At 43.0% G+C, this 22747-nt stretch overlaps 1 protein-coding gene across 2 annotated transcripts in view; it reads left to right on the forward strand.

The window, feature by feature from the left end:
* CRYL1 (crystallin, lambda 1) overlaps nt 1-22747 on the forward strand; it is a 128399-nt gene that overhangs the window by 77884 nt on the left and 27768 nt on the right. For both annotated transcript variants that reach the window (XM_011976525.1, XM_011976524.1), the window contains exons 4-5: nt 13991-14152; nt 21305-21499. In XM_011976525.1, the coding sequence (XP_011831915.1) occupies nt 13991-14152; nt 21305-21499 (357 nt within the window). The remainder of the gene's footprint in view (nt 1-13990; nt 14153-21304; nt 21500-22747) is intronic.

Genomic DNA, 22747 nt, shown 5'->3' on the forward strand with positions numbered 1-22747 from the left:
TGAGCTGAGATCCGACCACTGCACTCCAGCCTGGGTGACAGAGTGAGACTCCATCTCAAAAAAATAAATAAATAAATAAAATAAAAACATGAAGGGAGGTTGAATTTTGTGAAATTATTTTTTTACATCTGTTGGGATGATCGCATAATTTTTCTTCTTAAATCTGTTTATATCATGAATGATATTGATTTTAAAAAGTTGAACTAGTCTTGCATTCCTGGGATAAACTCTAGTTGGTCATAATGTACTATTCTTTTTTGTTGAGATTTTTTTGTGTATGTGTTCAGAATAAATATTTTTTTTTGCATGTAATGTCTTTGTCTAATATTTTGATATTAGGGTGATTCTGGCTTTGTAGAATGAGTTGGGAAATATTTCTTCATTTTCTGAAAGAGACTGTAAAGATTGGGAGTCGTTCTTTAAATGTTTGGCTGAATGTGACAAACTCTGGGCCTGGAGTTTTCTGTGATGACAGATTTTAAACTACAAATTTAATTACTTTCCTAGAAATAGACTAATGAGGTTTTCTATTATTTTTTAAGTGAGTTTTGGTAGTTTGTGTCTTTCAAGTAATTAGTCCATTTGTTCTAAGTTGTAGGATTTGTTGGCATAAATAATTATCCATAATATTGCTTTATTATTCTTTTAATGACTATCAGACCAGCAGTGACGTCCCCTCTTTCATTCCTCATATTGGCAGTTTGTGTCTTCTCTCTGTTTATTGGTCAGTCTGCTTTGAAGTTTGTCAGTGTTATTGTTTTTTCCCTGAGAAACCAGATTTGATTTCATTGATTGGTTTCTGTTGTTTTTCTCTTTTCAATTTCATTGATTTCTGCTTTTATTTTTATTATTTTCTTTCTCCTTTCTTGGTATTTAATTTGCTTTTTTCAGTTTCTTAAGATAGAGGCTTGGATTAACAATTTGAGATATTCTTCTTTATTAATGTAAACATGTAGTGCTATACATTTTCCTCTCAGCATTGCTTTAGTTGAATCTAATGATTTGATATATTATGTTTTCATTTTCAAAATATTTTGAAATATTCTAATTTCCCATGAGAATTTCACCTTGACTGTAGATTATTTGGAAGTGTCTTGATTAATTTCCAAATATTTGGGGATTTCCTAGATATCCTTTTCTTATAGATTTCCACTTTAATTCCGTTATGGCCAGAGAAAATACTTTGTTTGATTTCTGTTCTTTTAAGGTTTGTTTCATGGCCAGACTATAATCTATCTTGGTGAATATTACATGTGCACTTGGAAAAGGCAGGCATTCTACTCTTGGGTGGAGAGGTCTCTAAATGTCAAGTAGATCAAGTTGGTTGATAATGTTATTCAGCTCTGCTATAATCTTATTGGTTTTTAAATCTTGTTCTGAGAAAGAAAGTTATTGAGGTCTCCAGCAATAATTGTGGATTTGTCTATTTCTCGTTTCAATTCTGTTTTTACATTATGAAATTAGGAAAAACTAATTTTAAAATTCATCTAAATTTAAACATTTTAGAAATTAGTATTTAATACCCAAAATATGTTAAATCTAATATAATGCTTTTTTTAGAGCAGCTTTAATTTCACAGGAAAATTAAGAGGAAGGGACAGAGATTTCCCATAAAGCCTCTGCCCCTACACATGTATAGCCTCCCCCATTATCAGCAACCCCCACCAGAATGGCACATTTGTTACAATTGATGAACCTACATTGGCACATATTAATCACCCAAAGTCCATAGTTTATATTAGAGTTCACTCTTGGTATTATGCATCCTATAGGTTTTGACAAATGTATATTGACATGTATCCATCAATATAGTATCATACACAATATTTTCACAGCCCTAAAAATCCTCTGTACTTCGCTTATTCATCTTCTGCAACCTCAACTTCATGTATTTTGTAGCTCTGTTGTTAGGTGCATAAACACATAGAGTTGTATCTTCTTGGAAAATTGACCCATTTAGTGTTATTGTAATGCCCTTCTTTTTCTCTGATAGCATTTCTTGTTTCTTAGGTCTACTTTTTCAGGTATTAATATAGCAACTGCAGGTTTCTTTAGTGTTTGCAAGGAATATTTTTCCATTCTTTTACTTTTGACCTATCTAAGTCCATACATTTAAAGTAGATTTTTTTTTTTTTTCTAGATAGCTTAGAGTTGGGTTGGGTTTGCTTTTTTTTTTTTCAATTCGGTCTGACGGTCTGCCTCTTTTTTACTTTTTCTTTGATCCTGTCACCCAGGTAGTAAGCATAGTAGCTAATTGTTTTTCAACCCTCTCCCTCTCCCTTCTCCTTCTAGTAGTCCATGGTATCTGTGGTTGCCATCTTTATGTCCATGAGTACCCAATGTTTAGCTCCCACTTATAAGTGAGGACATGTGGTATTTGGTTTTCCGTTCCTGCGTTAATTCTCCTGGGATAGTGGCCTCCAGCTGCAGCCAGGTTTCTGTAAATGACATGATTTTCTTCTCTTTTTTTTTTTTTTTTTTAAATAGCTGCATAGTCCTCCATGGGCTATATGTACCACATTTTCTTTATCCAGTCCAGTGTTGAAAGGTAGCTAAGTTGATTCCATGTCTTTACAATTATGAATAATACTGTGATGAATGTGCAAGTGCATGTGTCTTTCTGGTAGAACAATTTGTTTTCTTTTGGATACCCAGTAACGGGATTGCTGGGTCAAATGGCAGATCTGTTTTAAGTTCTTTGAGAAATCTCCAGACCGCTTTCCACAGTGGCTGAACTGATTTACTTTCCTACCAACGGTGTATAAGCATTCCCTTTTCTCTGCAGCCTTGCCAGCATCTGTTGTTTTTCAACTTTAGTAATAGCCACTTTGACTGGTGTGAGATGGTATCTCACCGTGGTTTTGATTTGCATTTCTCTGATCATTAGTGATGTGAGCATTTTTTCATGTTTGTTGGCTGCTTGTATGTCTTTCGAGAAGTATCTATTCATGTCTTTTGCTCATTTTTCATGTTTTTTTGTTTGTTTGTTGCTTGTTCAACTGTTTAAGTTCCTTATAGATTCTGAACATTAGAACTTTGTTGAATTTGAATATTTTCTCCCAATCCATAGGTTGTCTTTTTACTCTGTTGATAGTTTCTTTTACTATGCAGAAGCTCTTTAGTTTAATTAGGTCCCACTTGTCAGTTTTTGTTTCTATTGCAATTGCTTTTGAGGACTTAGTCATAAATTCTTTCCAAAGGCTAATGTTCAGAATGGTGTTTCCTAGTTTTGTTTTGTTTTTTTTCTAGGATTCTCATAATTTGAGGTCTTACATTTAAATCCTTAGTCTATCTTGAGTTAATTTTTGTATATGGTGAAAGGTAGGTGTTTAGTTCCATTCTTCTGCATATGGCTAGTCAGCTATCCCAGCACCATTTATTGAACAAGGAGTCCTTTCTTCATTGCTTATTTTTGTTGACTTTTTGTTGATGATCCAGTGGTTGTAGGTCTGAAGCTCTATTTCTGGGTTCTTTATTCTGTTCAATTGATCTATGTGTCTGTTTTTGTTCCAATATCATGCTGTTTGGTTACTGTAGCCTTATAGTATAATTTGAAGTCGGATAATATGATGCCTTCAGCTTTGTTCTTTTTGCTTAGGATTGCTTTGCTTATTCAGGCTCGTTTTTGGTTCCATATGAATTTTAGAACAGTTTTTTCGAGTTCTCTAAAAAATGATGTTGATAGCTTGATAGGGATAGCATTGAATCTGTAGATTGTTTTGGGCTGTATGGCCATGTTAACAATATTAATTCTTCCAATCCATGAGCATGGAATACTTTTTCATTTTTTTTGTGCTATCTGTGATTTCTTGTGGCAGTGTTTTTTAGTTCTCCTTATAGAGATCTTTCACCTCCTTGGTTAGAAGTATTCCTAGATATTTTAGGTTTTTGGTGGCTATTGTAAATGGGATTTTGTCCTTGATTCGGCTCTCAGCTTGAACGTTATTGGTATATAAAAATGCTGCTGATTTTTGTACATTGATTTTGTATCTTGAAACTTTATTGAAGTCATTTATCAATTTCAGGAGCCTTTTGATGGAGTCTTTAGGGTTTTCTAGGTATAGAAGAATAGCATCAGTGAATAAATTCGATTTCTTCTTTTTCTATTTGGATGCCTTTTATTCTTTTCTCTTGCCTGATTGCTCTGGCTAGAAATTCCAATCTGTCTTCTATTTGATGTGTTTAAATCATTTCCATGTAATGTGATTATTCATACAGGTGGCTAAAAACATAACAACTGTTTTCTGTTTGTTCCATCTGCTCTTTGTTTCTTTTTCCTGCTTTTGTGTTAATGGAACGTTTTTATGGTTCTATTTTATCTTCACTATTGATTCATTATTTATACGTCCTTTTAAAAATTTTAGTAATAACCATAGGATTTAAAGTATACATCTTTAGTTAATCAGAGGCCACCTTTTAATATTAGATTGCTTCACATTCTTTGTGCCATTGTTGTCCATTTACTTTTACATGTGCATTTACAATGAATTGCTGCTCTTTTTGCTTTGAGTATTTTGGTATATTTTAGAGCAACTGAAAACAGGAAAACATTTATTTTACCTTCAGTTATTTCATTTATAGTATGAGTCTCACTCTGTTACCCAAGCTGGAACGCAGTGGCTCAATCTTGGCTCACTGCAGTCTCTGCCTCCTGGGTTCGAGTGATTCTCCTGCCTCAGCCTCCCAGGTAGCTGGGATTACAGGAATGCGCCACCATGCCTGGCTAATTTTTGTATTTTTAGTAGAGACAAGGTTTCACCATGTTGGCCAGGTTGGTCTCGAACCCCTGACCTCAGGTGATCTGCCCACCTTGGCCTCCCAAAGTGGTAGGATTACAGGCGTGAGCTACCACGCCCAGCATATTCTTTATTTCTTTGTGTAGATCCAATTTTCTGTCTGATATCACGTTTTCTTCTACCCGAAGACTTTCTTTTAAAAATTGTTGTAGATTGATTAGGTCTGCTGAAAATGAATTCCATAAGTTGTTTCTCTCAGAATAATTTTAATTTCTCCATTTTTGAAATACATTTTTACTGGGTATAGAATTCTAGGTTGATAGTTTTTTTTTCTTTCAGCACTTAAAAAATGTCATTGCATTGTCTTCTATCTTGCATTATCTCTAACAAAAAGTCTGTATTAAACCTCACCTTTGTTTTTATGTATATAATGTGACTTTTTCCTCTTACTGCTTTCAGTATTTCTCTTTGTCTTCTGTTTTCAGCAATTTGAATATGGTATACCTAGGTATGTGGAAACGTTTTGGAAGGGAGAGGTGTATATTCTGCTTTGTGTTCTCTGACCTTCTTGGATATGGAATTTGGTTACTCTCATTAGTTTTGGAATATTCTTAGCTATCATTTCTTTTAATTTTTTTCTGTCCAATTCCTCGTTTCTTTTACTTCTGAGGTCCCAATTACACATATGTTAGATTATTTGATACTTTCACTGGAAGTCTTGGATGCTCTGTTTATTATTCTCAGTCTCCTTGCTCTTTTTCATTTTGTCTGATTTCCATTGACTAACCTTTAAGTTCCAAGATTCTTTCCTCAGCTGTGTTAGTCTACTGATGAACCAGTCAAAGACATTCTTCATCTCTGTTACTTTGTTTTTCAGTTTTAGCATTCTCTTTGATTCTCTGTTGAAATTACCCATATGATCTTGCCTGTTGTCTAGAGTTGTCATTAGATATTAATCATAGCTATTTTAAATTTACTGTCAGATTTTTCCAATATCGGAGTCATATCTAAAGATCACTCTCTCGGGTGTGTGTTGTTTTTCTCCTGCTTTTGTGTATACCTCATGATTTTTTGTTTTTGAAAGTCAGATACCGGAATAGGAGAGTAGATACTGAGGCAAACAGTTTTTATGTCTGTGAATTGGCAAGCGTTTTCTTCTGCTCTGCTTTCATTGTGGGCATTTGAGTTAATTTAGTTGGGAATTGAGCAAGGTGTTAGGTTTGCAGTTGTTATGGTTATCCTTAGTGCATTAGAGGTTTCAAGTTCCTCTAGTAATGCCTTGTGTTTAAGATGAGGACTGGTTGGCCAGAGGGTTTTGTGGGGTTTTTTTCCTCCTTAATATCTGCTCCACCTTTTGCTTTCAGTTTTCCCTCTGCACTTCCCTCACAGAGGATCTCTTTTCCGTGTTCTTGTTCTGTCCCTCTCCCGAAGTATTATTCTGTTACTTTTTACTTAGTATGTGTCAGCCTAGGGAGGGGAGTGGTGGAATGGCTCTGATTTAGTAGTAGGAGGCACTGTGTCCCTGGAACTTGGGGGTCAGACCTACTCAGTGCTCCTGGCTCTCCCTGGGGTAGGGGTGAGGGTGAGCAGTACCTTTTCCTGCCTCTCCCCCAGGGATAAAGGTTTTTATTTCTGTTCTCTTTCCCCAAATGCTATGAGTTTTCAATAATGGGAGTTTGTGTGCTATTGTCTCCAGTCACTTCAGTGAATTAAACTGTATTTGTATCATATATTGAATGAATCAGATGTTAGGTTGCTCTCGATGTCACAAAGAAACTCTGTTGGTCCTGATTATTTCCCTTAGATTTTTCCTGTGGACATCTGAACTTTAAGAAATCTATGATAGTAGTCCTAAGTGGATTGGGAAGTCAGTGAGCCTCATCATCTACTGGTAGGATTGCCTGTCAGCTGCCCTGTGCCAGGAGTAATTCTGTTAATCTGTTCACAGCTCCAAAAGCCATTGCAGCATGGACTAGAACATTTCAGCTGCTGGTTAAATCTTTCCGGCATATGTATAAACTTAAATAATTGTAAAAAAATATTCCAACTAGATTATAAAATGGTTTCACCACAAATGAAGGGCTGCTTTCTTTTTCAGTACTTAGTAGCCACAATGAAGATTTTGAAGTGTCCCTGAAGCACTATCCCCAAATTAAAGGCTCTAGTCAATGCAAAAAATCATCTTGCTAAGTCGATAATAAGAATACACGCTCTACCAACAAGCATAATTAGAGCCTCGAGATTAACAAAATTGCAGTCCTTCTTGATTTAAAAAACAAAAAAACTTCTAGAGATGAGTCACAGGTCTTAAATTAAAAGGGAGATAAGTCCTATTTTAAGAATGGAGAGCCCAGGTGTGAGAATGAGCTGACACCAGCCTTTGTCACCCTATTGGTCATCAGCTGATTCTCTGGTCTGGCTAGTTCTCCCATTCTGGCAATGGGGAAGGCTCAGTCCCTCAACAAAGAATAATCCCTCTTCAAAAGCATGCAAAGACTGTCAGGGTAGCAATCAGTGGGGGCCTTTTCCTTATTTTACCCAGCTATGTATGTCATTCAAACTAGTCCACTAGATAATTTTTAGCTGGGCACGGTGGCTCATGCTTATAGTCTCAGCACTTTGGGAGACCAAGGCAGGTGGATCACCTGAGGTCAGGAGTTTGACACCAGCCTGGCCAACATGGCAAAAACCCATCTCTACTAAAAATACAAAAATTAGCCAGGCATGGTGGCACAGGCGTATAATGCTAGCTACACGGGAGGCTGAGGCAGGATAATCATTTGAACCTGGGAGATGGAGGTTGCTGTGAGCCAGTGTTGTGCCACTGCACTCCAGCCTGGGTGACAGGGCAGGACTGTGTTACAAAATAAATAAATAAATAAATAAATAATAGAGAATTTTAAAAATCTACTGAAAACTATTTTGGGTTTTAAAATAAGTAAAGTAGTGCCCATTCTCATCTTGTATACTATGGTTAGCTTTAAAGCAGCTTAGTGTATAGTTATGTGTGTTTCACCATTGCATTCACTTAAGCAGTATTCTTGGTTAGGTACAGATCCGTAGGAAGCCAGCTTGAAGACAGAACCAACTGGGCTAGTTAATAATATCCACACATCTGTCCGTTGTTAAACCCAATAACCATGCCAGGAAATTCCTTGATTCTCTCATGATGAGCCGGCTAATTTTTATTATTTAGTTGTTGAATTTTCATTTGATTTTTGTTATAGTTTTACTTTATGCTGAAATTGCTTAATATCCTTTTAGTTTTTTAAACATCTTAATTATAGTTATTTCACAATTTATGTCTGATACCATCGTTATCCAAATGCCCTGTGGGTCTGTTTCCAAAGCCTGTTTTCTCTCTTGGTTTTCATTCAAGTCTTCCCTAATATTGTCTGTCTGTTTGAGTATGAGGCCTTGCTTATGAAAAACTAGGGCTCTGGCTGATGTTATCATGCTCCAGAGAAGCTTCACTAGAAGGCAGGTAGGCTAGGAGCATGTCTCCCTAACTTAACTGTGGATTGAGATAAATTGAGACTAAATTTCAGTCCTTGTGAAGACTGGTCTGTTTTTTGTTACTATTATTCCTTGTATAAGGGATGCTCAAGGGATATAGCCCTTGAGGGTTCCAACTGGAAGCCTGGGTCAGTTACCAGGCCCTGAATGTCAACATTTCTCCCGGCACTCTGAGTATGTTAAAAACTCTGTCATTTTAGCCATTTTGTCTGTGCTTTTGAAATAAACAGCTGCCTCACAGGTAAAAGTGGTGCCAAGTGTAAGCCTCGTATCTCTGGGTTCCCCACTACCTGGATCTTGGAAATAAACCTGAATTTTCAAAAATGAAAATGCTACCGTGAGTTACTAATGTCCTTCACATAACTTTTTGTTTTCCATTCTTCTTTAAAACTCACTCTTTACTTAAAGAGTCTCCACTTTTATGTTTTGTGCTATTCCCAGCACTTTGTTAAAAATAACAAAGGGATTTATTACAGGCTCACTCCTGTAATTCCAGCACTTTGGGAGGCTGAGGTGGGCATGGATCACCTGAGGTCAGGATTTCGAGACCAGCCTGGCCAACATGCTGAAACCCTGTCTCTACTAAAAATACAAAAAACTAATTGGGCATGGTGGTGCGCACCTGTAATCCCAGCTACTCTGGAGGCTGAGTCAGGAGAATCGCTTGAACCCGAGAGGCGGGGGTTGCAGTAAGCCGAGATCGCACCACTGTACTCCAGCCTGGGTGATAGAGCGAGACTCCGTCCCCAGAAACATTTGTAATCACAACTCTCACTTCTTCCTTATGAGAAATACTAGAAATGCAGTAAAACTATATAATTGCAGGATTAAATGGAATATTTTCAGTTGTATTTTTTCATGTCAAGCATTTTAACACAATTCTAAGTAAGTGATTTCACAAATGGTACAAAAACACCACTGGAATGGGGATGGGACAGACACATGATCAGGACAGCAACCGATGCCTGTGCCACGGTGGCCACCTCTGGGTCCTCTGCGGTCACCTGGAGAAAGGACTGCTCTTTGAAGCAAACAACAATAATCCTTGTAACGGGAACGCCTAAGCCCCAGGAAGTCACATTCTTAAACTCAGTCTACACTGACTTTTATTCTGGAAAGGTCTGTCTTGATCGGGTATAATTCCTTCTCAATTATGACAGAACTGTTCATGATTTGTAATATGCTTTTTTTTTTTAAATTAAAAAATAAGCCCTTTATTTTGATTTTTAAGGAAAAAAAAAACGAGCTCCTGGTTAGAACACAGTGAGTTACTTGCCTGTAATGTGATGTGCTCTTTTCCCTTTTACTTAACACATTATTTATTCTAGAGCAAAAAGATTCTTCTTTTTTTTTTAAATAAATAATTATGGTATCCACCTCTTAAAAAGTGTTGTCGTAGCAGTCTATTAATCTGACAGATTTTAAAGATTGTGCTCCTGGGAGAAATGATGAAGAGAAACTGGGGTGTTAATTAGGCAGATTTAAGCCAGAGATGTAACTAGTGCTAACAGAGTGTATAATGTAGAACGCCTCCATCTTCAGCCCGAGAGTGGGTTTCCTTCTGCTATGATTGCAGTAGGATTCTAATTCATATTTCCTTTCTTACCATGTCTCTTCCTCTTAAAATTATCCAATAGATCTTCTTTGCATGTAAAGTACCCTAAGTATTGAAGTCTTCTAATTTGTTTTTTCTTTCTGTAAAGCACATTGAAGCCTGCTTCCAGATATTTTGCACTAGCAAATACAGATTTTCTAGCAACAGGATGCCTATTTAAAATGCCTGGATTGGCCGGGTGTGGTGGCTCACACCTGTAATCCCAGCACTTTGGGAGGTTGAGGTGGGCAGATCATCTGAGGTCAGGAGTTCGAGAACAACCTGGCCAGCATGATGAAGCCCCGTCTCTACTGAAAATACAAAAATTAGCCGGGTGTGGTGGTGCGGGCCTGTAGTCCCAGCTACTTGGGAGGCTGAGGCAGGAGAATCTTTTGACCTAGGAGATGGAGGTTGCAGTGAGCTGAGATCATGCCATTGCACTCCAGCCTGAGCAACAGAGTAAGACTCAACCTCAAAAAATAAAAATAAAAATAAAAATAGTAAAATGCCTGAATGGATTTAAAAACAACAACAACAAACTTGACAGAATTTTTTTTCATCATGAAAATCTATGTTTTGGAAAATGTACGTTGCATAAGCAAGTGGATAAACTTCAGAAGTGAGTACTTACCCAGCACGCCCTTCCCCTGGGGATGGTCCAGGTAGCAGACTTGCTGGGGCTGTGCCAGTTTTCCACATCAGGGCCCTAATGAGTTGAATTCACCACACAGGTAACTTTTACTAACCATGAAACACTGAAGCTTATAATTGATTTACTTTAAAAATACAAGTTAGAGAGCATTAAAAGTAATGCCTGGAATAGCATCATGTCGTTGTTTTCCCTTCAAGAAAGGCAGGAAAATGCCACATACAGTGTCTAAACTCTGCCTCACCTGTCAGCTGCTCATACTGCCTGAGCCAGTGATCAGTCTAAGGAAGCGGGTGATCCTTTTGACAGAACAGTTGTGAGAACTGGGAAGTTGCGTTGTGCTTTACCTCTCCCCAGAGTTTTATTTGTCAAAATCTGGGCATGCTGATGGTGGTTGTGCATGAGAATATATTTGTCATGAGTTGTGTCTCCCTCCCCTGCCTCAAAACCAACAAAACCCAAACAAACAAAAGTCAGTGCTTTGAAAGATGCTGTCAACCTTTAAATAAGCAAAATCAAGCTGATTACCTTCAGTAGTGGCAGAATTTTTGCTAGTGCTTCACGTTTGGTGCCTGTCTCTAGAAAGAGCCCCGTGAAAGACAGAGTTGAGAGTGCAAGGGGCGCATCTCTCTGGTTTGCAGAGGGAGTGCAGGTACCTTCTCGGCTGTCTCACTGACATTCTTCCCTGCCTGTCCTCCCAGTCCCTTTAGGGCAAAGAGAATGATGGCAGCTTCTCTGAGCTTTGTAACCAACTGCAAGTGAGGAAGGTCCTGATAAATTTGTCAGACTCCCTTTCTCAGACCAGGGGTATCTGAATGAATAATAGCAAGGAAATAAACTCAGCCATGACACGGACAGCATCCTTATAACCCCAGCCCAGCACATCCAACACAATTGGGTCACTCTTAAAAACAGCAACAACTACTGCAACAAAACTTCAAGCAAATGTGCCATTAAAAACTCTTACATAATTGGAACAGATTTGAGTTTCCTCTGGTTCAGGTTTTCTTGCCTCTTTGATAATCAAATGATCTGAAGAAAGGCATAGAATTTCAGGGGAGAATCTGCATGACAGGCTTACAATAAGGCTATTCATGGAGACTCTTTTATTAGCTTACACAGGATCTGCATCATTCTTCGTCTCTGGCTTTGCTACAAGGCTCCATTTAAACTTAACCCAACTTGCAGACTTAACTGATCCAGGAATGACTCAATACAATGAGCCAGCTACTGTAGCTCTTTTTCCCCCTTTGATAAGGGGAGTTAACACAATGGGCTTTACAGTTCTTAAATGACTGATTTTTTTTTTCCGTCTTTGAGATGTGGTGCTTATGCGACCTTTTGTTTCTTTAAAAAGATTCACATGGTTTGATTATATTTTTAAAAAGTATAAAAAAATCCAGTATGGGCTCCCTACCCTTACAATAAAACTTTAAAAATCTTGTAGATAATATAGATGCAAAATTCATGTCACACTATCCACACAGCTGATTTCAATATGTTAGATATTATTAACTATTAGCATTATTCAATTAAACTTGAAAACATTTATTTTTGAAGGGTGATTCTGATACAATTTCTAGTAGTACTTCAGGATTGAATTTCACATCTGCACAATTCTTGTTATCTGCTAGTGTTTGTACTGTATTCATGACCTAATATGATATGTAAATTTAACATTTTAGTGAAATTGATCAGGTGGTTAGAGACCATGAGATGGCTGCAGTGCTAATAACCTTCCCATTTCCCATCAGGGCACCTTGTTTATCGCTGAGTAGTTGGGATGGAGAGGAAACCCTTGAGGATGCATTTCGTGGCACACTGCACCGAGAGCATTAAGGACTGACACTTGGGATAGACACCTCAGAAGAGTGGTTCCCAAACTTTAGTGGGAACAGGAATCATCAGGGATGCTTGTTAGAACTGCAGATGCCTGGAACCCACCCCCAGAGACCCTGATTCAGTAGGCCCGGGATGGGAGCCCAAGAATTTGCATTTTAAACAAGCCACGCAGTTGATTCTGATGGGATGGTTATTGCACCACACTGAGAGTCATTCTCCTGAAGTCACTGGGGCATGTTAGGAGGCCCTACCTCCTCCCCTGCAGCACCTGTTGCCCCTAGGTGAGCAGGGACCTTGGTTAGGAGTGACCCCTGGTGTGATCCCAGAGGTGCAGATGTCAGGAGGAGAAGGACAGCTCTAGTATTTCCAAAGTGTCAGAGCAGCTCTTGCATCTTCCCCCTGGTCTGCTTCCATCCACAGCAGGGCGGTGTCCTCTTCATGCTCATGTGGCAGGGAACACGCCTCGCCTGTGGGCCAGTGCTGAGTGTGTGAAGGTGTCATCTCACTCTCACTCTCGCTTTGTAATTAGAGCTTCAGAGTGGTTGTTAGCTGCAGTATTTAATCCAAATTTGCATCTTTATCCCACTCCCCTACCCCGATTAACGTAGTTTTGGATTTTTGGAAATGGAGATCTTTTTCAAAAGGATCTCCAATTAGAAATGGATTCTCAAGAAGCCTTTTGGGAATTGTGGATGTAACATGTTTGTTCACTTCATGAAGATGAGATTCTTCCTTGAAGATCTGTTGATCTGATGGTCAAAGCAGATCGGGAAAATAAATGTTGATGATAACTACTGATGTTTTTAGCAGTTTGCCTGGGGTGCTGTTGTGTGTTTTGTTTGTAGAATCCACCCCCATATCGTTGGCAGGCTTTTTTATTATGAGAATTTCCAGGCTATTCAAAATTAGAAAGTACAACAAACTCCCATATATTCATCACCCACTTGCCAGAGTTATCAAGATTTATCATATTTTCCAGCAGCGTTTTCTTGTCCTTAAATCTTGCTGGTGGATTTTGTAAGGCAGAACAAGTAAAATCTTTTCTTCTCTTATGGAAAGGTTCATGGCTGAGGACCCTATAACAAAAGATAGATAAACACGAGAGAAACATACAGATGTATTTATTGTAAGTTTTACGTGACACAGCAGCCTTCATAAGGAAGTGTAGACCCCAAGACACAGGGAAACCTCCGTATTTGTATGCTTAGGTTTGATAAAGAATGGACAGTCTTTCAGAGGTATGATAGGACAAAGGGGTATGATCTAGCTGGCATTAAACTAGAGGGAAGTTGGCAAGGCCTGTTTGTTCAGATTCTCCCCTGTGTCCCTGGGTCTCCAGAGACAAGGAGATTGTTTTTCTCTGGGTGTAGGGAGGGTACCTCTGGTATGAGGGTCTTATGACCTGCTTCAAGGGAAGGGCAGAAAATTCTTCTACAACCTGCTTTAGGGGAGGAGAGAGCAGAAGGTCAGAGGGACCTCCCTGCTTCAGCTGTTTCCTCAAATGCCAAGTTGCCATATTTTGGGATAACATGTCCTGAACCTCATCATTTTCAAAGTGGTTCATTTGAGGAATGAAACAAACATGAAATGCTTTGCTTGGGGCCTGACTGAGTCGAGTGGTCATGAATAGTCATTTCAACGTGTCCTTTTCAGGAGTGTGTTCCCGAAGACCTAGAACTGAAGAAGAAGATTTTTGCTCAGTTAGATTCCATCGTGGATGATCGAGTGATCTTAAGCAGTTCCACTTCTTGTCTCATGCCTTCCAAGCTGTTTGCTGGCTTGGTCCATGTAAAGCAATGCATCGTGGCTCATCCTGTGAGTATTTTAAATCTGGAGGATTGATTGTATCTCATTCTGTTTTTTTTTTTTTATTTTTATTTTTATTTTGTGGGGAAGGGGGCCAATAACTTGTGAGTAATCCATTAGTCTTTTAAACTGCTTTATTAAGATATAATTCACTTACACAGTTTGCCAATTCAAATTGTGCAGTTCAGTGGTTCTTATTGTATTTACAGAGTTGCACAATACCAGTATTTTAAAAAAGAATTTTATCCCAAAATTCCTTGGATTTATATCTGTGTACCTAACGTGCAACAGAATAGAGTGAACAATGCTTTGAGACTTTCACCCCCAAGTAACTGTGTAGCTGAGGAGGCCGACTAATAAATAATTCTACTATCAATGTAAAAGTGCTGCATCAAAAACATATACATTGTGTAGGATTCTATAGATATGTCACTTGCACTGTGTAGTTTACTCAACACAATTCAGAGTAGGATCCATTTTGTTAAAATGCAGATTCTGGATCCTGCTCCTGAGATTCTGACGGCAGGTCTGACTTTAAGGACTTTTTTTCCCCTTGTGGTTCCCGTCCACCCACTCACTGTAATTAACTGTGCAAGCTTATCTGCCAGGAGTACATTATGAGGTGCCTTGGACAATAAGTTTCAAATTGGCATGCAAGCACTCAAGGAATCTTTTAGCGGTTAACGTATTGAAGTGAGGAAAGGGGAATGAGGAGACTCAGTGAATGACATTTGAGCCCCAACTGTGAGCTCAGTGTGACCTTGGAGAACCAGGATGCCTGTTCGAACGGGAAAGGTGACTTAGCTCAAGCTGTGATAACTATAATAGTACAAAATAGTGACCACACCCTTGGCATCACCAGGTTGTCAGAGGTTCGGATCAGGGAGAAGCAACACAGAGGGCCCAGCCTGGCTAGGAACTGGTTGGGCTGATGAAGGGATGAGAGGGTCTGAGCCTGGGGAGGAGCATAAGCAAAGACCTTGGGCCAAGGACCCTCTCGGTGTGCAGAGTTGTGGGAGGCCAGCCTGGTGGCATGAGCACACATGCCTTGGTGCCATGGGAGAACACTGGAGGGCTCAGTAATGGTTGGGTCTGGAGAATTGTGAGGGTTACTCTGAAGAGCTGGGACAGACAGCTTGGGTCCAGAGCATCAGTGTGATGTCGTGGAAGTGCTGCTTGGGGAGGGTAACATGAAGGTCCTTCCTGGGATGAAGACGGGTCAGAGAGAGGAGCAAGGCAGTATTCCGAGCATGAGTGACCAGGGCCTAGGATCAAGAGCGGGGCAATTCCTTTCTGAGCAAGAGCCATTTCGAGTGTGGAGGTAATCGCCTACCAGATCTGTAGATGCCCACCAGGTTTTGTGTGCTAAGAAGAGCAGCAACTTGGAACACCATTTACATAGCTGCATGGTCCTGGGAGATTCGATGGAAAGAATGAGGAATGGTTATAAAATAAGGAGGCTGAGATGCATAAAAATAGAAGAGAACCCGTCACATTTGGTTACCACTCAAATATGAGTGAGATTAGCATTACGAGGGACCCTAATTGAAAGCGAGTCCTGAGAAGCCTGCCGTGCCTTTGCTTTGGTGACATACACACATCTGCAGAAAGGGCTCCTGGAGGCCTCAGCACTTTCTAGGTTGCTGCTTGATTGCTTCAGTGGAAGGGGTCAGCCTCCTAATTTCTAACCCATGTTCTTGCTTCTAAGTTAGTTCAAAACAAAACTAATCTAAATAAAGTTGTTCAGAAAATACCTCCTGAGTTCTTTGACGAGACCTTTACTGTGTCTCTTTAATTTTAAATTGCCAGATGGGTGAGAGGACACTTGAGTCACTCTCTTCTCCCTCACACCCAACCCAGTCCCTTGACCAGCAGGAGTTGGTAACTGTTGAATAATGACACTTCTCTCCCTCCTTCCTACTCTTGTTCCATCCCACTATTGCTCACTTATTTAATGAAACAGCATAAAGTCCAGACCTTATTTTAAAAATTATTCTTCCCCTTTGGGAGGCCGAGGCAGGTGGATCACGAAGTCAGGAGGTCAAGACCATCCTGGCTAACACGGTGAAACCCCGTCTCTACTAAAAATACAAAAAATTAGCCGGGCGTGGTGGTGGCGCCTGTGGTCCCAGCTACTTGGGAGGCTGAGGCAGGAGAATGGCGTGAACCTGGGAGGCAGAGCTTGCAGTGAGCCGAGATCTCTCCACTGCACTCCAGCCTGGGCGACAGAGCGAGATTCCGTCTCAAAATAATAATAATAATTTAAAAATATCTTCCTTATTGTTACAAATTCTTTTTAAACAAAACCCATGTTAATTAAAGCAAATCAAATAACCCAAATTAGCCATCTTTGGACTTTTCCCTTTCTTTCCTCTATGTTCCAGCTGCCCACCTCTCTCTCTCTCTCTTTTTTTTCTTTTTCTGTGGCTCTGTCGCCCAGGCTGGAGAACAGTGGTGCCATCATAGCTCACTGCAGCCTTGAACTTCTGGCCTCAAGCAAGCCTCCTGTCTCAGCCTCCCAAAGTGATGGAATTACAGGAGAAAGGCACCCCGCCCGGCCCCACCTCTTGCTCACCCCACGGGACCTCTAGGGGACTGGACAGGCAGTCCCTACAAAATCAAGACCTATTTGTGATCTCTGAGGAACCCCAGTTTCCACGAAGCCCCCCCCTCGTGGCCAGCCAGGAGCCCACCCTGCAACCCCCAGTGCCTGGTTGGGGCCCTTTGTTTCAATCATTAGTGATTTTTGCCTGGGCCGAAAATAGGATGAAGAAAAGGGAGGCTTGTTCATGCCGTGACAAAAGTGGATATTCAGCGAATTGGAAAGGTTGCTTCTGCCTCCGCCCATACAGCGAAGCCTGCAGCCCTCGTGGCACGGCCACGGCCACTTGTTCCCTGGGGCGGGGCCAGACTTCCGGTCAGTGGATTGGGAAAGGCGCTGGCCAGGCGGCACGTACTCCCAGCGCAGGAGTTGGGGCTGGGTTTTAGGGTGCGCTTCCAGGACTGGAGCTGCTGATGGACACACTGCAGGCCCAGGAAGAGGGCTGTTCGCGCAGGCTGGCTGTGCTCTGCACATTTTCTTCTCCTGTGTCTTTTGTGTTGTTTCCTCGACTCCTCGTGGCAGTGACTCCGGAATTCCCACGTGGAGGGGCTGGGGGAGGAGGATGTGCCGGCTGGGGCCTGTCGGTGACAACGGTGTGCACGTTGCATCGCAGTCTCAGGCCTTACTGAGCTCTAGTGAGCACTGACAGAGTGGCAGTTTTCTACTGATAGTTTAGCCACACTTTACAAAGAGGCTCCCTCGGTTTTTCTCCTCCTTAGTTCAGTCTGGGAAGACGATGGTCCGACGGGGCTAGTGGGGGCGTCGAGCCCACCAAGTACTGTGCTGTATGGACGGGTCTGCCTGGGAAAGGGGCCGCGGCTGGCAGACTGGGGCGTGCGGTGGGCGTGGGGGGAGAGGCCACCAGTTAGCCCCGTCCCCCGTCCCCCGCCCCAGCCCAGGCTTGGCCTTTTCGGACTCACCTCACGCCTGACACTGAAGCCATCTGCCCTGGTGTTGGTGGTAAATATTGGACCCCATAGGGCTTGCTGTCTGCCAAGCGCCCATGCTTGTGCGTCCCTTTGCACATGTGCGCGCTCCTGCGGCCGCTCGGAGCTGCCTTGGAGCCTCCCTGCGAGCGCGCGGCGGAGGGGATGGGCTGTCCACGGAGCACGGAACGCCGAGGGCTGCCAAGTCTGCAGCGCGTGGGCCTCCCGCGAGGGCGCTGTCGGCCCTGGGGTCCTCGCCGTTTTGGTTGGTCCCGGCGCGGGGGGGAAGGGAGTCTGCGGGCGGCGGCGCTGTCGGCGCGGTCACACGGCCCGGCGCGGCGGGGAAGAATGCGCCCCTTGTGCTCCGCGGCCTGCGCGGCGCTGCCGTGGTATCTGTCTAACCCTTTCGGGGGCGTTTCTCAGTCCACCGCGCACATTCCCGCACGGAAGGTTGGGGGCGGGGGAAGCTGCCTCCTCTCCTCGCTGGTCTCCTCCCCTCCCCGCTGCGGTGGTCAATTCAAAGGGCACCTGACCTGATTGACAAGATTGACCTCTTGGGTCAGAGGCCGAGGGCTGAGGTTAGGGAGACTGTGTCCCAGCCAGGAGACCCCAAGGTCCTTTTGCGGCGACTTTGGCAGGTGGACACGCAGGTGTGGATGGAAGTCGGTGTGGATGGAAGTCGGTGTGGATGGAAGTCTGTTTCGGGGGGCTGGGTGGGGCCCAGTCTCTGGCCTCTGCATCCTACTCAGCCGCGTGCCTTGTTATCGTGGGTGCTGGGGAGCCCTGCAAGATGTTTCGCTGGAGAAGTCATGAGCAAAGTCCTGTTTTTTACTTTTAAAGTTTGTAACTGTGGTAAAATACACATAACAATCTACCGTCTTAGCCATTTCTAAGTGTGCAGTTCGGAGGCATTAAGGACATTCTCCTTAGTTAAACCACCACGACCAAGGATCCATGGAACTTTCTCGTCTTATAAGACTGCATCCCCTACCCATGAAACCCTAACTTCCCACCACCCCACCCCAGCCCCTGCACCCAGCCGTTCTGTTTGCTGCTGTTGTGGATTGGATAGGCTCCTGCCACAACACGGATTGCTCTGGGAAGATGAGATAGAGGGGCTGAGACCCCAGCAGGAGTCCCATGAAGGGAGTGCAGAATCTATTTGGAAACGCGGGCCCTGAGCTGAGGGTGGCGGTGGCAATGGTTTTTCTGAGAGAAGAATGAAGAGAGGTAACAGGACTTCAGTAGCTGATGGTGTGTCCGGAATTGGTTCTTGCCGGTGGGTTCCTGGTCTTGGTGGGTTGTGGTCTTGCTGACTTCATGAACAGCAGGCGTTGGTGTTGAGTGTTACAGCTTTTAAAGATAGCACGGACCCAAAGAGTAAGCGGTAGCAAGGTTTATTGTGAAAAACAAAAGGACAAAGCTTCCGCAGCAAGGAAAGACACTGGACTTGAGCCTCAGGGTGGGGCGGGGTGGTGATCAGCTTTTATTGCCTAATTGGCCCCGCCCATGTTCCGTTTCTGTCCTATCAGAGTGCCCTTTTTCAGTCCTCCCCGCGGTTGGCTACTTTTAGAATCCTGCTGATTGGTGCATTTTACAGAGCCCAGATTGGTGCGTTTTACAATCCTCTTGTAAGACAGGAAAGTTCCTGATTGGTGCGTTTTACAATCCTTTTGTAAGACAGAAAAGTTCCCCAAGTTCACACTTGACCCAGGAAGTTCAGCTGGCCTCGCCTCTCAGTGGAAAGTGAGAGGGGCTAGGGAAAGGCAGGGGCCAGGGACACTTCTTCTGGCACTGATTTGGGTGTGGGGATATGACACATTCTCACTGAGATCAGGAACCTCCCAGGGTGGGGGACCGTGGGGGTAACCCGCATGAGACAAGTCTGTGCTGGGATGTGCCCAAGGGAAGGCATCCGGCTCCAGGGTGAGGCTGAGATCTGTGTGACACCCGCAGGTGTGTTCTGTGTCCTCGAGTCTTGGTGGTGACACCAGGGAGTGGGCACAGGTGGGCCACTGTGGCAGACTGGGGGTCACCATCACTCAGGGAAAGTGTGAGCAGGAAAAACTGCAGAGAAGACTGAGAGGAGGGAACTGGTGAGTTTTAAATAGAAATGCTTTCTAACTCCTTGTCTCCATCTGTTTTTGCTACCAGTGAGGCTTACAATGTTTGAAAGACCCCAGCCCCAGCATGCCTGCTTTATATAAAATAAAGCAAAATTCATCTGAGAAAGACACACTTCCAGTTCTTCTAATCTTGATTTTTCAAAAGGTCAGAGGTTAAGTATTTCTATAAGAATTCAGTAAGTGACAGGTGTTTAACCGAGACATCGATTTACCATCTGTCTATTTGGAAACAGGAGCCATCTTTTCCTGATTCCTGAGAGGGCAGAGCAGGTGCCCAGGATGGTCCTTATTGCTCCTTCCCTCTTCTGTGGGAGTCATCTTTAAATGGAAGCTTTTGCTCATGGAAGCATCACTGAGCAAATGTGACATTCTACTTGTCACCCATATGGTGGAGGAAAACCCATTTAAAAGCACCATTTGGAGACCAGTTTTTGCTGTGGTATACTTGGTTCAGCGCTCAGGCCAGTCAGGTTCTACCAAGCACTGTTTTCTATGGACATTTGATGATTCCCTGTGAGGAATCTGTAAGAACAGTTTCTCAAAGTAAACCAAAAACACAAGAGTTGAATGGTAAAGTCCGGGGTCCTCCCTCAGGGCTCACTCACCTGGACAGTGCCTTCCTGTCTTGGGCTCGTCGGGGTGCTGGGGCTGCTGAGGTGTGTTGATGCTTGTTGATTTCTGGAGCAGGAAGGTGATGTTAGATTGGAAGAGGCAGACGCTTAAGGTACAATATGGAGGAATTAAGGAAATACCAGGTTTTGGGAAGACACTGCTAATAATTTATTTTTGAGATCATCTGGCACTGTCACTTAGGCTAGAGTACAATGGCACAGTCATGGCTCACTGCAGCTTCCACTTCCTGGGCTTAAGTGATTCTCCCACTTCAGCCTTCCAAGTAGCTGGGACTACAGGTACACAACACCACACCTAGCTAATTTTTTTAATTTTTTGTAGCGACAGGGTCTTGCTATGTTGCCTAGGCTGGTCTTGAACTCCTGGGCTCAAGTGATCCCTCCACCTCGGCCTCCCAAAGTTCTGAGATTACAGGTGTGAGCCACCACACCCAGCTTGCTAATAATTTTTAACAGTGACACAGGAGAATGTCAGAGCCTGTGGTGACTGCAGATGGGAAGACATGATTCTCGGGGTGGGCTGGGAGAAAGCTTTGAAGACAAGACAGATGGAAGCAGAGAGACTCTGTCCTGGGGAGGCCAGGGCTGTGAAGATTAGCCGTAAACATACAGGATAGCAAGCTGTTCCTCCAAATTCCAACTTTGTATTTTGGGTATTTTTTTTTTTTTAATAAAACCACACAATTCTGCATCAGGTTCCCTTTTTCTCTTTCCTTTGTGAACAAATTTCTTTCTCAAGTATCTTGTTGTTGGCCACTGAATCTAAAGGCACCATTCCAAAGATGCATCTGCTGCTCCTAACCATTCAGGGTAGGTGCAGTGCCTCAAACCCAGGGTCATTTCCTTGACTCCCCCACTTCTCTCTCTCTCCTAAGGTGAATCCGCCGTACTACATCCCGCTGGTTGAGCTGGTCCCCCACCCGGAGACGGCCCCTACGACGGTGGACAGAACCCACGCCCTGATGAAGAAGATTGGACAGTGCCCCATGCGAGTCCAGAAGGAGGTGGCCGGCTTTGTTCTGAACCGCCTGCAGTATGCAATCATCAGCGAGGCCTGGCGGCTGGTGGAGGTGTGTGTGCCCTTCCTCTCTTCCTGCCTCCCTTCCTTGCTCCTTTCTTCTTCCCTCCCTCCCGAAGCTGAGCAGGACAGTGAAAGCCTGGAAGCTGGGAAAGTCAGAGGCTGCTTGGTTCTTCTTGCTCTATTCTGGAGACCAAGGGCCAGCTTTAGAAACAAAATAAAATGCAGCAATTCATTGTCTGCCCGAGAGGTTCTTCTTACAGTCACCTGATACCAGGACGCGATGACAGGCTTCTCTCCTTCTTGCCCTTTCATAGCATTGGACATAATAACCCGTGTGGCCCACTGCATTTTCCCACAGAGTCAGCTTTTACCCCTCAGTGTTATAATTTTTCAAGAAGAAAAAAAATTATATTTTGTGTAAACTTCTGTCTCCTGAAGGAATCTAATTGTTTCAAGAGCTTGAGAAAGAAATGATGAATATTCTTGTTAGAGTAAATGCTTGTCTTACATATAAAGAGGAAATGATATGTAAATATATTTAACATCATCCTCTAATGAAAGGATTTTACATGGAGGTGAGGAAATGGCCTGGCTACACGCATTCCTGTGTACATTTGCATGAGGGGTCCTGGCGCCTGGGGGAGATAGGTCAGCTGGACCCCAGGACGGGGCAGAGAAGTCTCGGGACCTGGGAGTGTAGCCGTCCAGCCTCCCTGGTGGCACTTGCCCAGCTTCTGCAGGGGGAAGGCAAGACTCTGCCCACGCCTGTGTTGCAAAAACACTGTGGAAGGCTCAAGGGCCGGAAGTACCCAGCTGCACAGCGTGGGGAGGACGCTGCTCGGGCTCGAGTCATCTGCACCTGGCTCCACAGTTCCTTGTTGGGACTCGCACGGACACACACCGAGCCTTGCCTGAGATGGCAACCAGGAAGCTGACCGTGCCCCAGCTTCCTTGAGTGTTGCATTTCAATTTCCCAGCAGTTCTTCCAAACCAGGCAGGTGTGCGTGACAGACGTGGCCTCCCGCAGCCTGCTGCTCACGTTGGGTTCCCTGTTAGGTTCACTGTCTGACTGGACTGTTGGGTGCATTTGCCATGCAGTTGCCTCGATTCTGTGTCCTGATCTTTAAATCCACTTAAGGCTCCTGTATTTTCAAGAAACAGTGCTCGGATTTCCACTGTTGCGGCGGCGGTTTGAATTTCTTAGTAATTTCTTGAATATCAGTCCGTGTCAAGGTATTTTTGAAGAAACACTGATCTATCAGAACCTTCTTGGAGATTTATTTAAAATATTTCCATT

This window comes from Mandrillus leucophaeus, unplaced genomic scaffold (assembly GCF_000951045.1).
Source record: "Mandrillus leucophaeus isolate KB7577 unplaced genomic scaffold, Mleu.le_1.0 Scaffold168, whole genome shotgun sequence".
NCBI classification, from domain to species: Eukaryota; Metazoa; Chordata; class Mammalia; order Primates; family Cercopithecidae; genus Mandrillus; species Mandrillus leucophaeus.